The sequence below is a fragment of the Athene noctua genome, chromosome 10, assembly GCF_965140245.1.
Source record: "Athene noctua chromosome 10, bAthNoc1.hap1.1, whole genome shotgun sequence".
Taxonomy (NCBI): Eukaryota; Metazoa; Chordata; class Aves; order Strigiformes; family Strigidae; genus Athene; species Athene noctua.
In genome coordinates this window covers 24,543,438-24,557,559 of record NC_134046.1, presented here as the reverse complement: position 1 = coordinate 24,557,559, position 14,122 = coordinate 24,543,438, and the positions used below count along the sequence as shown (strand labels likewise).

The 14,122-nt window shown below is 40.4% G+C and overlaps 1 protein-coding gene across 3 annotated transcripts in view; it reads right to left on the bottom strand.

The window, feature by feature from the left end:
- PHF2 (PHD finger protein 2) overlaps window positions 1-14,122 on the bottom strand; it is an 84,073-nt gene that overhangs the window by 13,630 nt on the left and 56,321 nt on the right. For 2 of the 3 annotated variants that reach the window (XM_074914320.1, XM_074914318.1), the window contains exons 6-17: window positions 13,794-13,980; window positions 13,085-13,247; window positions 11,590-11,677; window positions 10,879-10,985; window positions 9,794-9,885; window positions 8,451-8,540; window positions 6,789-7,160; window positions 5,711-5,830; window positions 4,317-4,435; window positions 3,481-3,659; window positions 3,209-3,282; window positions 1,899-2,056 (exon numbers count right to left, since the gene is read on the bottom strand). In XM_074914320.1, coding sequence (XP_074770421.1) covers window positions 1,899-2,056; window positions 3,209-3,282; window positions 3,481-3,659; window positions 4,317-4,435; window positions 5,711-5,830; window positions 6,789-7,160; window positions 8,451-8,540; window positions 9,794-9,885; window positions 10,879-10,985; window positions 11,590-11,677; window positions 13,085-13,247; window positions 13,794-13,980 — 1,749 coding nt within the window. The remainder of the gene's footprint in view (window positions 1-1,898; window positions 2,057-3,208; window positions 3,283-3,480; window positions 3,660-4,316; window positions 4,436-5,710; window positions 5,831-6,788; window positions 7,161-8,450; window positions 8,541-9,793; window positions 9,886-10,878; window positions 10,986-11,589; window positions 11,678-13,084; window positions 13,248-13,793; window positions 13,981-14,122) is intronic. The other variant, XM_074914319.1, reaches the window with a different exon arrangement.

Here is a 14,122-nt window from a genome sequence, read left to right as displayed (position 1 = left end):
ATGGTTTCCCTTGGTAGCTTGTTCTGTATGTTCCTTTTTGACCATGAGGCATATCTTTTGGAATTCTCAGTTACGGCTTTTAACTTCCTACCTTTCCTGGGTTTAGATAATATCTCCCTCTCTGAGAGGACCTTCTAATTCCACTTTAAGGGTCCTTTCAAATTTGCAAGTTGCACTTTTCCTGGGTCACACATACCCAACACCCAGCAAGGGCACAGCACAGGTGAGGAGGACAGCACCACTCTCTGTCCAGTCTGTTCTCAACTCTCAGACCACGCCTACAGTTATTCTACTTCCTCCACAGGTTCTGTGGCTTTTTATAGCCAAGGCAGACCTAGAAGAAAAACATGCTGTTGGGGTACCCCAGCAACCAGGGAATGTGGTAGCTGGCTTTACTACTCAAAGCAGATTGGTTTTGCTGCTTTGCACATATGAAGTAGTGCAACACATCTTTTGCTTCCATGTAACACCTGCTATATGAATCACCAGTCAGATAAATGCTGCTTCAAACGCCAGCCTGGAGAACCAACATGTCCTGCCTGCCTGGTGACGGTGGTTTTCAAATGAAGGCAGAGCAGAGGTGGAACTGGCTTATTAAAATGCCAAACAGGAACAGCCTTACCGTACGTTTCACATCATTTCCCACATCACCATCTAGCCTGTCATTCTCACCTTTCAGAGGATAATTCCTTTGTTTACACAACAGGCATATTTAGAGGCTAGAAACTTGTGCCAGCAATTTACCAACAGCCCACAGCTTCCAAAAGTGCCAAGGCTGTGGTCCTTGCCAAGCAGTGGAAAGTGTTTAGGTGAATATCTCTGGTTTTCTACAGACAGGAGACAAATCATTCAGTTAAGACTGAAGCAGCAAAGATCTACTGAAGCAGCAGACTACCAGGGAGCACAGGGCATAAGATGCAACACGTCTGCAGTGCCATTCTGTTTGTGGAAGCCATAAACTCAGCTGACATTCCCAAAACCCCTTCCCAGGATCCCTTCCTAAGGTTTAAGACATTTCCACATGTGGAGAGTCCCATTAACTTCTTTCAAAATGACAGAAATGCCTCTATTATCTAATTCTCTATCAGTAGTTTAAGATCAGACTTGGCCTGTAAAGAGTGGAGGTAGTGAACCCATACATTTGTTTTGAGATGGGTCCAAACAAAACCCTTGTTCCAAACAGTCCTGGACTGCATGATTTGAGTCTAGGAACTATATTTTCCAATCTTGCATTACTTCTTGCTGCTCACCGGATGATTGAGTGCTGTACCTTATTAATCATATTCCAAAACATCCGGTGTGGACTTCAATGTCCACCTGTGCTGGTCCCATATGAAGCACACCAGGCAAGCACTTCCATTTTAGGTATAGAAGTACCCATGAAACAGTTTGTTTTTTTCCAAGCGATGTGTTTTGGTGGGAAGAAGAATGATGACCAGGGGTGTGAGGGAGGGTAGACCATTTCCTATTTTCTTCTTTCAAACATTCGACAGTCGGGCAACTGCGTGACACCTTACAATACCTTATGGAAGGAATGCTGGTCGTTTAGATTACTTTATTACATTATTACTACATTAAAAAACATTATTCGTGCCCTCAAGCTGCATTCACTGAGCTCTCCCTTTTGAATGATTCACCTATTATAGTATTATTGCTAAAATGGATGTTCAGCATTTACAGATGTGAAATGTGTCTATTTAAATTATACCACCAAAATCTTTCCCACACACTTTCCCACCTCTCCCTCCAGATCACAGGATAAAGGAAGAATTTGCTTACTGGATAAAAAGTAGTTACTGAGCTGCAAAATTCATTCTTTCTCTCACTCCGACACACACAACCACAAAACAGCAATTTTTGTTTATGGGTAAGAGGATAAAACGTCCCTTGGTGCATACCTGTTGGTGTTATACTCTAAACCCCCAACTTCCTTGCTTGCCTGCAAAAGATCAAGAATTCCTGCTGAACTTCCACTTTCTTTCTTTACTTTGGAATTGCGTCCTGGCTTTGCCTCTGTGTCAATGTGAAGCAAATCTTCATCTGACGAGTCATCACTCTGCAAATACAAGTAAAAGGCTCAAAAAAGTGGAAACTCAGAGTTAGTCAACAAGAACAGCACAAAAATTTCTGTAGCCTGCTGCTCCTCCAAAGATACGGGGCTAGCATTCACAATTTGCTTTCATTAAAGAAAAAAATAACAAACATAACCAGGTACACAATTAAAAAAAACTGTTTCCTTGCAGCCTGTAGGCATGGTGTGGTTTTCTTTCCTTTTCAAACCCTGGAGAACCAGCTTTGAGATCTGATCCTGCGCATGGCATCAAACCATTCTAACACTGGTGCTTCCAGGTGCTGTGTTGCCTTCTCAGCCCTTGCTCCTCTTCTTGAGGCCACGACCCACGACCCATGACCCACGTAGCAAAAGACCTGAATATGTGGCCACACCTCTGTCAGCCCAGATATGCATCAGGGCACAGGTCTGTATCTTGCAAGACTAGTAACACAGTCAGTTCAGACACAGGGACAGACCCACTTCTGCCATCCCTACGGCAAGAGAACAGAAAGATCTGACAGAGGAATGGGACAGACACATATAAACAGAGGCATCTGAGGCCACTGAAGGAAGCTACCTGCATCTCACCATCTTTCTGGGGCTGGTATCTCTATGCACTGTAGTCTAGAGTATAACAGAACAACTATTTTTCCCGTTCCTGCCCTTCTTTCAGGCCTCTAAAGTCCCAGCCCTCACTGCTTAGACTGCCAGTCAGTGTTCTCTCCAGGAACTGGCCTCCCGCCGTGAGCTTCTGCAGTGAGATACCAGCATGTTTCTTCCTGTTCTCTGCACCAGTCTCCAGATGTCAACTGCTTACTCAGGCAAGGAGGTCTGCACTGCTCTTGAATATCCCTGAGCCAAACCAGGATGAAAACAATTCCTTAGTTTCTAGGGCCAAACACCCACAGTCACCTACAGTCCTGTGTTAATAAGCTTCTCATCAGGCCTGATCATGTACAGGCCACAGTACCCAATTTTGCTAGTCCTGGCTACGTCTGAATGGTACCTATTCTGGGCAGGCTGTGACTGCAGAATGAAGGAGAGGATGTGACAACAGCCTGTCAGAAGGCTTCGCTACTGTCATTACGGTACTGCCCCACATGTTAGAGACATACAAGGGGTGCTTGCTTGGGATGGGTACAATAATAACCATACCTTGTATGATACCGACTCCACCTTTGGCTTCTTAACAGGAGTGTGCTGCAGAGTGTCTTTTTTATCTGATAAAACTGAATTTAAAAAAAATAAAAACAAAGTCATGGTTGTTGTCCCTTCAAAAAATAGCATTCCTATTTCACTTATATTTGACTGACAGTTAAGACATGGATTTCTTTATAATAAATCACATAGATTTTAAAGACTAGTTTTGGACAATCAACACCTAAGATTTGTCATACAGATACAGACAAAATAGGAAACATTCTTACAAGGTAGTTCTCTTTTTGTAGTGTTTTTCTTTCTTCTGATTGGAAACTCATCAATTTTTAGTTCACCATCATCTGACACATATTCATATTCATCTCGTACAGGTTTTGCTTTGTCTTCTTTAAAATTCTGCAGTGACCCAAACACACTAGTATTCAGCTGAGTTTTCACTCCCTTTGAACTGAGAAAAAAATTACAAATCAGTAACAACACTGTGACTGGAAAACACTTTGCAAATTGACAGAGAGGAAGATGATGAGTATCCTTACGCAGAAATCTCAAGTCAACTTGAATACTTTCAAGTTGCAATACAATGCAATGCAATACGAATAAATTTGCAAGCACATTTCTGAACCTAATTTATATCTCAAAATATGATGCTGACTAGAGTACCCTTGGCTGGTTTCAAACAAGCACTATATTATTTAAAGCTGTCTCAACGTATGTCATGATATGCATAACGCAGCATGGAATTTTGGTTTGCAGAGTTCATTTAACAGTTTCTTAAAAATGTACCTTGAATAGGATCTGCCCAAAACTCACTTAATATAACTTCACTAGTAAGAACCTGAAGTGCCAAAACATGAGACATTGCCTCAATACTGAAGAAACTATTCTCAAGCAAACTACCAGCCTCAAAGATAGGCCCTTGCTGTTATGGCAAATTAAGCTGGATTCTAGGTAAAATAAATTCTACAGTGAAGAACTTTTTCCATCAGTGTATTTTCTACATTGACGAGAAAGGCAGATTTTCACCTCTGTGTATAAAAATCCTATAAATAATGACTTTTTAATCTACTTTTTCAGTTGATGTGTCTTGTCATATTTTTTTACTTACCCAAGCAACTTCTTATTAGAGAAAGAGAATGTAAATTTGTTGTCCTTATTTCCTGATAAAGGCGTCTTTTCTGATTTGTGTTCCTCTTCCATTTTTAGAAGTGAATCAGGTTTACTGTTCTGAAAGGCAAAAGACCCAAAAACCCCAATAAAATCAGTTAACTGACTTATTGATATTTCAGAATCCTAGGTAACCTCAGAGAATACATTGACCTATATGCAGAGAAAAACACATTCCCCTAGATGTAGCAATAGAAGATTATACTCTTCCATAGACTAACATGGGCTTTAGTTCAGGGACTTGTCCCCATTCAAGAAGCACTTCAGCACCAGTTTAAACAGTGCCCACCACAAACACGATGCCAAATTTAAATATCAATCTCTTAAAAAGGTGCAGACTGAGGTAAAATACTAAACACACTTTTTGTGAATCAGAGCACAGGCTAAGGACACTGCTCATCAGCATCATGCCTGTGTGGCTAAGGAGGGAATCTAGCACAGTGCCTGTAACCTCACAAACACAACTGCATTTTATTCCTAGGCTCCACTTGCTTCTTTCACACATTCAAAGGAGCTTAAATTATGAATTTAATAATATCAAGAACCTGAATTATGAATTTAATAATATCAAAGTTATCCAGTGCAAGGGAAGCCTTCAATTATTTCTTAAGCATCTCCTTAATACTTTCCTAAATTGTACTGGCTGCGGAATTAACTGGTACATATTGATCTAATCACCTAACAGTGACTTTTTTTAACACAAAAAATTTAGATGTCTCTAATGTTAATGACTCATGATTCCTAGTAGTTTCCCCATGTGAAAAAGCATATACTTCTGTTTTATTTTGGGGAATCTGTTTGCACCTTTGTCATTACGAGTTCACAAAGCAGGCAAGATTCAGACAGATATTTCTGTGAGAAAGCCTAGTGTCACCTTGTTTTAAATGGTACCTGGAGAAAAAAAATGTATTATTCTATGACTGAATTTTACTCACCCTACATTAGCCTTCCAGGAAGGCAAGCCTGGATTTTAATTCATGTGGCATAATTCATATTTCACTAACTACTTTTATGACATCACTTCTTTGGAACTACCCCAGACTTAAAAGTAGTATGACTATGTTAAAGATCAGCACTGAAAAATCTCGCTATTAACAGTATTCCCACTGGCTTCACCCAGGATGAAGATGGACAATTCAATATACGCTTTTGAAGAATGTGCCCTTCCTCCTTTATCAGTGATTACTTGATTATTTTCTGCTCAAAATTTTTTTCTTTGGGAACTGAAAATTGGTGCCTTATACTCTCTGCTTAGGTAGACCTATGAACATTTCTCCACCCTTGACTTATCACTATGTGGCAGAATCGGCAGCAGAATTTAACAGGAGACATTACCTTATATTTCCATTTGGCTTCTGTTTTGCTTTTATTTTGCTCTCGAACTTCAAATTTCTCCACCTCATTCTGCTTACTAGCAGTTTCCTTATTTGGAACACTTAAAACATTCTTTGCAGCCTGGGGAAAAAGTTAGCATGTACTCTTTATGAGGATGGAGTGCTGGCATGTTACAAAACCACATTTTTTAATCTGGAATATAACATGATATATTTTTGAAAACTTCTCTTCTGACTCATTCTTCTTGAACCCATATATGAGATTCAATTAAATATTGCTGCTTCAGAAAATGCAGAAGACTAGCTGCATTTCCCCTTGATATAGCAACATACAAGAGCAAGTAAAAACATGCGAATCTCCCTGCCTATTGCTCTATGGACAGGTTTTGCAAACTGCATACAAACTACTAGGGAATTCAAAAGCATTTTAGAAAAGACTTATGGATACTTCTTAACAAAGAGTGTACAATACATTACTCTGTCAGTGCCTCAGTGAAATCCTGGCCCCTACTGAAGTCAGCAGCAAAATTCAGGTCGAATTAAAGGACATCAAAATGAAACTTGTCCTACATGGGCAAAAATGGAAGCAAACTATTGTTCTATCTTCGATAACTCATTCTAGAGCAAAACCTCATGCAAATAAGATGCTTTAAAACTGAGTTCCTTCATCTTTGATAACGGATAATGGAAATGCACACGAGCGCTAATAACATTTGAAATAAGAATAGAATAGTTCAAGAGGAAAAAAAGGCATTAAAAAATAATTTTCTTAACTATTCAATTAATTTTCATCTCACCTCAGTTTGGGCAGGCAGTTGGCAGTAGGTTGCCAGACTTGGCTTGAATCAATAGGCTTTGTGGTGGGTCCATATCAAATGAATAACCAAGCAAACGGTCAAATCAAACTGAACAGTCAGGTAAAAAAAGGGCAATAAGCTAGCAGTTACAAAACCTCCATTTACTTCAGTGGAGACAGGGTTTCACACTGTGTTGCTTAAATTTTTTTTTTCATGAGACCTAAGGAGTGATTTTATCCTTATTATGGCGAGAGAACAGGGAGAAGTTAAGATATGACCCACCTTCCCTTTCTTTGGCGTCTCGATCTTTGTCAAAGCCTCCTTTGTGTGTGCCTCCAGCAAGTCGAGATTCGGGATGGCTGGTGGTGGACTCTCTTTTGCCTTCTTTCCCTTCTTTTTTCCTTCTCCCTTAACTTTCGGTGTTTTGGGAGGCTTAGGGGTTTTGGGTGGCTTGGGAGGTTTGGGAGGTTTGGATGGCTTGAGTTGTTTGGGGGTTTTCACAGTTTTGGGAGTCTTTTTTTTAGGGAGCTTTTCTACAGGTGGGGGTGGAGGTGTCACTTGGACAGGTGATGGTGCCTCCTCCTTCTCGACAGGACAGATCTCCTCAGCATTGGTGTTGGCACTCGTGTCTGCTTTGCTGGCTTTCGAAGCATTCTGTAGTTTAGCACGAAATGGGAAGGCATTCAGACCCACCTGTCTCATGTTAGATATTCACCTGCACCCTCCCTTCCCTGGGGAAACAAACTCCAAAGATCCCCCTTTCAATAAAGGGGTAACTGCATTCACAGGTCACGTTGGACAGGGATCACCATCACATGCCACAGTAACACTCTGCTCACCCCTCATTCCCAACTCCACATTGCTCAAGCACAAGTTTGGCCTGGAGAAACTCCAGTGGCTTCATAAGGAATGTAACTCTCACCAGGTTATATCATCAGGTAGGACCGTTAAATGGACTGCCCATAAAAACAAATGTATAAAATGAATGGTCTTTTGTTTAAAATGCTTAGCAGCTTGAGCACAAACCATTTCCATTTAATTCAGATGTGATAAATGCAGCAGAATCATGTTTCATGCCCTCAGGAAAACCAATCAGCAAAATAGCTGCCCACTTAAAAGTAACACTGTCTGATTAATTGAAAATAAATTATTTTCTGCTTAACTTGCCATTCTGACAATCAAAAAACTTACATACTACACCAAAGAGGGTAAAAGGAAAAGACAGATTTCTGTTTTGAGGTCTCTGGGGGAATGTAACACATCATCTTAAAGCAACTGAAACAGCTATTGTCACCTTGCACTGTCACACATCTCCACTAAGTGGAATATGATGCCAGACTTAATGGATAACACATCCATGCAACCTCCTTTTTGTTTGTTTTTTTTAAGCTGGTTTCTTTTGGGGGGGAATGTGTGCGTTATAATTATTATTGCATTTAATTATTATTGCCTAGAAACCAGCCAAAAGCAAGGCTTCCTCTTGGGACAGTGTACAGAATAATAGTCCCAAGCTCAGACACTGTCATAGACAAGACTGATGAACATAAGGAAAAGGAGATACTAGGAAGGGACCATGATCCAGGGATCCCAACAGCATTCTTTGAGTTCTATCATATTTTTGGGTAGGGAGTAGCTAAAGAGAAAGAGAGAAAAATGATGGAGAGGGGAGGGTGGCCAGTTCAGCTAGGAGAAGGCGGAGGAGAAAGGAGGTAGGACAGGCAGACACAGCATAAAGCTGAGGAGAAAGCAAACAGGAGCCCAGAACATGTGGTGAGTCAGCCACAGACAAGAGTCCTGAGCAGTGACCCTACTGCAAAACCTCACATGAATTCTTTGAATGAAGAGAGTGGAAAAACAAGATTAATTTATTTCAATTCATCCATTTTATAACCTAGATTATTAAAAGACCCACAGTATAGTTAATATTATCAAAAGAGCACAAACCTCACTTAATCTTATTTCTTTGGCAAGGTCCTTGATAAGCTGTGCTGGTTTGAAGTTTTCTGGTAGTTCATCTTCATGCTCTGCTAAAGCCTAAAACACAGCAAAGCCAGACTGCTGCTTATGTGCATGTTTTTTACAAAAATATAAAGAACCACATTATGTGACAGATCCATATTTTTCCTATGTAGCAAAATCAGTAGTCCAAGTAAGGAAAAAATATACTTTTTCCCTCTTTTTGATGTTATTGTAAATAGTTGTCCTGAGAGAACAACAAAGTCAATAGTTGTTTTCAGATATTATTGCATTTTCACAACTGTAACACCACTTTTTCTCACCCCCTTATATGAGATTCTGTGAGAAATGTCTTTTCTACATCTACAAGGAGAGATTGTCTTAAGCTGGTGTCTTCAGTGAGTATAACAGGCACATACCTTGTCAGCATAGCGGTTTGGGAGCTCCCTGACAGGACGAACAACATTTGCATTCACATGTCATGTTATAACATTCAGAGTTCAACTTTACCTAAATGCCAACACACTCTGACTTCCTTTGACTCACTACTTCTCATCTGCATGGCAAGTGGAAAAATAAATAGGGTGACATGGAGAAGAGAGCTTCGATACCAGTCAGTCCTTCTACAGGAAACCAGGGAGCAAGTCTGAATTTAGGCTCAAGCACTGTCTTTTTGCAGTAGGGAGCAGCCAAGTCCCTGACTACATTTAAATCTGGGACAACCACCCAACTGCTTATGCAACATTGTGTACTGAGTTCCTTATCCCTTCTTAAAGTGTCGGAAGTTTCCCTGTTCATGTTTTATGATTGAATGGCCTGTCTCCTGCAGCTAATTCCCCAAAACTTTAGGAGCAACACAAGCAAGAATAACACTTCTGAGGCGACTGCAGCAGGAAATTCAGGCTGCAAATCCCTTTAAGCCTGCTCTCCAACCAGTATGTATTTCCTAGCTCAATTAATGTGTTGTTTTGCAGGAACTGGGCACCTTGTAGACACAAAAATGCAGGCGTTATTCTAGGCCTCGCTCACCTCTGCTTAATTGATTAGGCACATGAAAATGCTCAGAGTCAGGGAAAACATCCATTCAGTATACTTTTGGCCATGAGCAGAATTTACTTTTTTTTAAACTCTGGTGGTAGTTTTTTTGTGCTGACTCCTCATGTGGCACTACAAAATCCCAGCTATTGACCTCCTTCTGCATTCTCCCAGTCCCTTCTCTTTGGGATTTTATAATTAGATGGATTGCTATGGAGATATTATTTGTTCTAGCATTTGTTCTCTGTTACAGTTACCGACAAATACATAGTATTAAAACAGGCTTCTTCTCCTACCTGTTTTTTAGTCCATGACCTGAAAGCACCATTGAGAATTTTTGCTCCTTGGAGTAAATGAGCAGGAGGTTGTTGCCCAGCTTTATGCAAACCTAAGTAGAGGAAAAAACCAATGACATTCAAACAGGGATAGCTAAAGTTGTTTTAAATAAAGTCTTTAATTTGAAAAATAACTGTGAAAGTTAAGTCTTTCAAAGTTGGTCACCACAAATGATTCCCTATTATAACTTGATGGTAATAAGGAGTATATTTACTGTATCATAAATCCAAGTCAACCTTCCTACACTGTGGTCCTGTAAGTTATGTCTACACTGGCAATCCTTCCAGTTCCTTTCTTGGTCCCATACTCACGCTAATTTCCACGTTCATACATGTGGGCTGTGGGAATAGAAAGGTACCATCAGCGGTTCTTTTATTCTGACTAGAAAAGCAAGTACCAATACACGGAAGCAAAGGTTATAATGGGCAAAGTGTTTCACTTCTCATGAGTACAAGCTTGCCTAAACTTTTCCCCTCATTACAGTTTTTGTTGAGAGTTGGTCACAAGGGGGCCCCTTCCAGGCAACATTCAGAGAGACCCCTCACCTTGTTTATTAATTAGATGCATTTTTCTCATTACAAAAGTATCTGATAGGTGTCTCTCAGACACATTCTGTAGTAAAAGAAACAGAGGCAAAGAGTAAAGCAAGCCCAAACCTGTAAAAAACACACGCATGGATGTTTGGATCAGCTCTGAACGAATATGATTTGGAAGATTTTGAATTTCACAGAAAATTTTGCTTTAATTCTCAGTGCCTGTGAGGCAACTTAAATACGTTTTATGAGGAAGACGAAACCTTCCCTTAGGCACAGGTAAGAGGGACAGTTAAGGTCCTTCCTAGAGTGAGATGGCAGGATATTAAGGAGAGGAGAGCTGGACCAGACCAGTATATTCTGCTGGTATGTTAGTAGTTTTCAAATACTAACAAGACTGATTTTGGCCACCTCTCCATCTTCTCTGTGGCACATCAGCAGAAATTAAGAGTAACTACCTTCAGGCCCCCAAAGCTAAGCAATTAAGGCAAGGTAAAGAAATGCAGTTTTACCTTTGAAAGTCTCTAGTAGATGCTTTCCCATATACCAACATGCAGTTTCAAAGTTTGGAAACTGGGTCAGACTGACAATTTTCAATCGTCTTTCTACTTCATATGCCCTGCAATACAAAAACCACATGAACTTAAACACAGCAGGTCACAACTATGTTGTGCACTGCTCATAAATGCCCAAGGTTCATTTTGCAGTGCTTCCTTTCTTTGTGCTGCTACCATGCTTTCTGGCATCACACCAGAAGCAAAACATAAAATTAATACTATAATAGTAAGAAACCGTGTGATAGAGATGTAAGATAGTTTTATTGTATTATTTGTCCAGCATCAGTAACAAACTACTTGTATTGTCTTATACTGGGCAAAGAGCCCAGCTGAGCAGGTGGGGGCTTTATCCAGAAGGCGAACGGCACATTCTAGGGTAAAATTCCTGACAGTTTTTAATGGTTCTTCCTTCAGGACCTGGCCACATCAATCCAAGCACCTGACAGATCCTTCCATACTCCATGCAATAGGTGTAAAAACAGCTTGAGTTATTACTCAGCACAGGAGAACACAGTTGAAGGGGACAAATGTGGGTGCACTTTCCAAAATTGCCCAGTAGCACTACATCAACATTACTGCAAATGTAGGGTAATTAATAGGAGAGAGGATGGCAAATTTATTAAAAACTGAGCCTCTACCTAACTTTATATTTTAAAGATAGATTACCTCATCTGCATTTCAACACTTAGACTATGTAGAAAATGTCCTGCAAAGGCCAGGCAGTCTACAGGTGTTAGAGTTGCATAAATCCAACCTAAAAGAGAAAGAGAAGAGTCCTAAGGATAAAAACGGAAATGACAATCACAGAGACTTTATTCACAACATGATGTTTATACTTCACTTAGCAACTTGCTTCCTAGGTACCAATAGAGCTCTTCAGCCTAAGTCAGCACCAGAATTTCATATGCTTTGAACAAAGTTGCATCTGGCCCCTTCTTTGTTTTGCCTGATAAAGGCCCAGCCCAGGAAGGTGCTACGCACCTTTGACTCCCAGTCCCAGGACCACCTCCAACCGTGGTAGATAGTGAAAGGGGACATGCTGCTCACACTGGCGTTTCTTCTTACTGTGAAAAGCAGCAGCAGCTACATACTGGTAGCTGCTTTCACATCACCATAAACATTTGTGACTGTCTTTATTATAGTGTCAGGAACAGGTGTTTTCCAAACATCTATTTTCATCCAAAAATCTACTCAAAGCAGTGAATCTCTATAAATTGCTTGGTGTTTAATCCACCATCTGTTCCACATATGGTCATGAGAGAAATATCTACTTTCCACTTTTACAGTTAAAGTAAAAATCAAGTGTGTAAACATTCTGTGCAAGAATATACTCACACAAAGAAAAATGGCACTACTGGATGCTGCCTCCAAAACACAAGGACCAGCCCTGTCTAGAAGCCTCAACTCAGATTATGGATCAAGTGCGCAGTGCATTGTTTAAAGGCACATAGAGGGAGAGAAAATCCCTGTCCCAAAGAGATTACAGTTTCAACAGGTAACAGGGAGTGCTGGAAACAGAAATGCAAATGCAATTTTTCATGGTGAGAGGAAGGTTAGGAACAGAGGCATTCACTTAAAACTCTGCACTATCTTCTAATCAACTCCCTGTCCTCACAAAGATCCTCCAAGGAACTGAGAAAAACAAAATCCACCATTCCTAACCTGCATGGAAAGCCTGAGTCTATCAAGCAACCCATAAAAGTCTGTGACACCCAGGTCTTCAATCTCACGTGAAACTATAAACGCACACTCACACATGTGCAGGCACCTGTAGTTCCTTAGTGCCACCGGGAATCAATGACTGTGATGTGGTGTCATGGTCAGAAAGTAATTCAACGTGAATCCTCTGTTAGATGGCAAAAAGCACCAATGTCACGGCTGGATACAGAGGGAGAACTCATGAGCTACTGCAACCCAGCTAGACAAAGAGTGGAACACTGTAGCTACAAGCTGTATTTTTAAAAGGCTGCTAGAATATTGATAGAAAGCAGTAAAAGTTCTGATTTTTTTAATGTAAGCATATGAAATTATACTTCTAATGAGAATTAGACTTCATACGTTGCCAGAGAAAAGCATCAAATCACATCCTCTAGCGGTTTGGACATGCTATTTCAGCAGCTCTAAAACGAGCAGGGAACCTCACCTGCAACAGCCTGCTCACCTGATGGAATGAAGAGTGTCTGTCCTTGTTTAATGGTGCATTTGTAACATTTATCTACTTGGTCTGCAAAAAACATCTCACTGTGGTTTGCTGCTGATTGCCAGCGTTCATAAAGAGAAATATTTGCAGAGGCTGGTTTGATGAGATAAAATATCTTTTCTCCCTGAATTAGAAAATATAAAATTAGCAACAAGCAGCCAAACCAAACAATGTTGCACTGGCACAGATACATGCACACACACAAATATTTATCTAAGTATACACATAACATTACGTATTTTAACACTCTTTAAATAAAATTTAGTAGTCAGCTTTGTACAGAACGGCTGAAATAATTAAATCACTGGCTGACCACATTTGCTCAGATTTGTGGGACTGATGGTGCAAAAAGTTTACAGCTCCAGGTTCCATTGGCCTGCAAAAGTGGGACGTAATATCCTTCAGGCCTTAGGTGACATATGTGCAGAAGGCACTAAACAAACACTAAAATCCTAATACAGTGAAAATACACAGACCACTTCTGCACTCCAAGTGGCTTCCTCACTCAGCGTACCCACTCACAGCAGTTAAGGCTCTGCATATTACTTATAGATACAACAGGACAATGGAGAAAAAACGGAGGCCTGAATTTTTGAGAGAATTTTAGGATGGTCTTTGCATATAAAATTTAGTTTGTTACAAGATACACTGCAAAAGCATGACCCCTCACCTTCAGCACGTGGTACCACGCAGAAGCTCCTCCCGAATCTATGTGGAAATCTGTGTAGCTGTCCTTCACACAGATCAGGCAGTACTTCGTAACTTTTGGTTTAGCCAAAAGAGCATCGTCAGGCCAATAGTTTTCCACCCAGGACAACTTCTTAACTATGTCTGGAGGCTCTACAAAACTGGACATCCTTTACAGAGAGAATTGAAAACAAACACGCATCTTTTTTAAAAAGAGCACAAGGACCCTGATAGAACAAAAAGCAGAGTGTGTCTCCTCTAAGGCTTGGATGGCAATCTAAAGCAGCTCCTTATGTGCCGGTGGAAAATTTG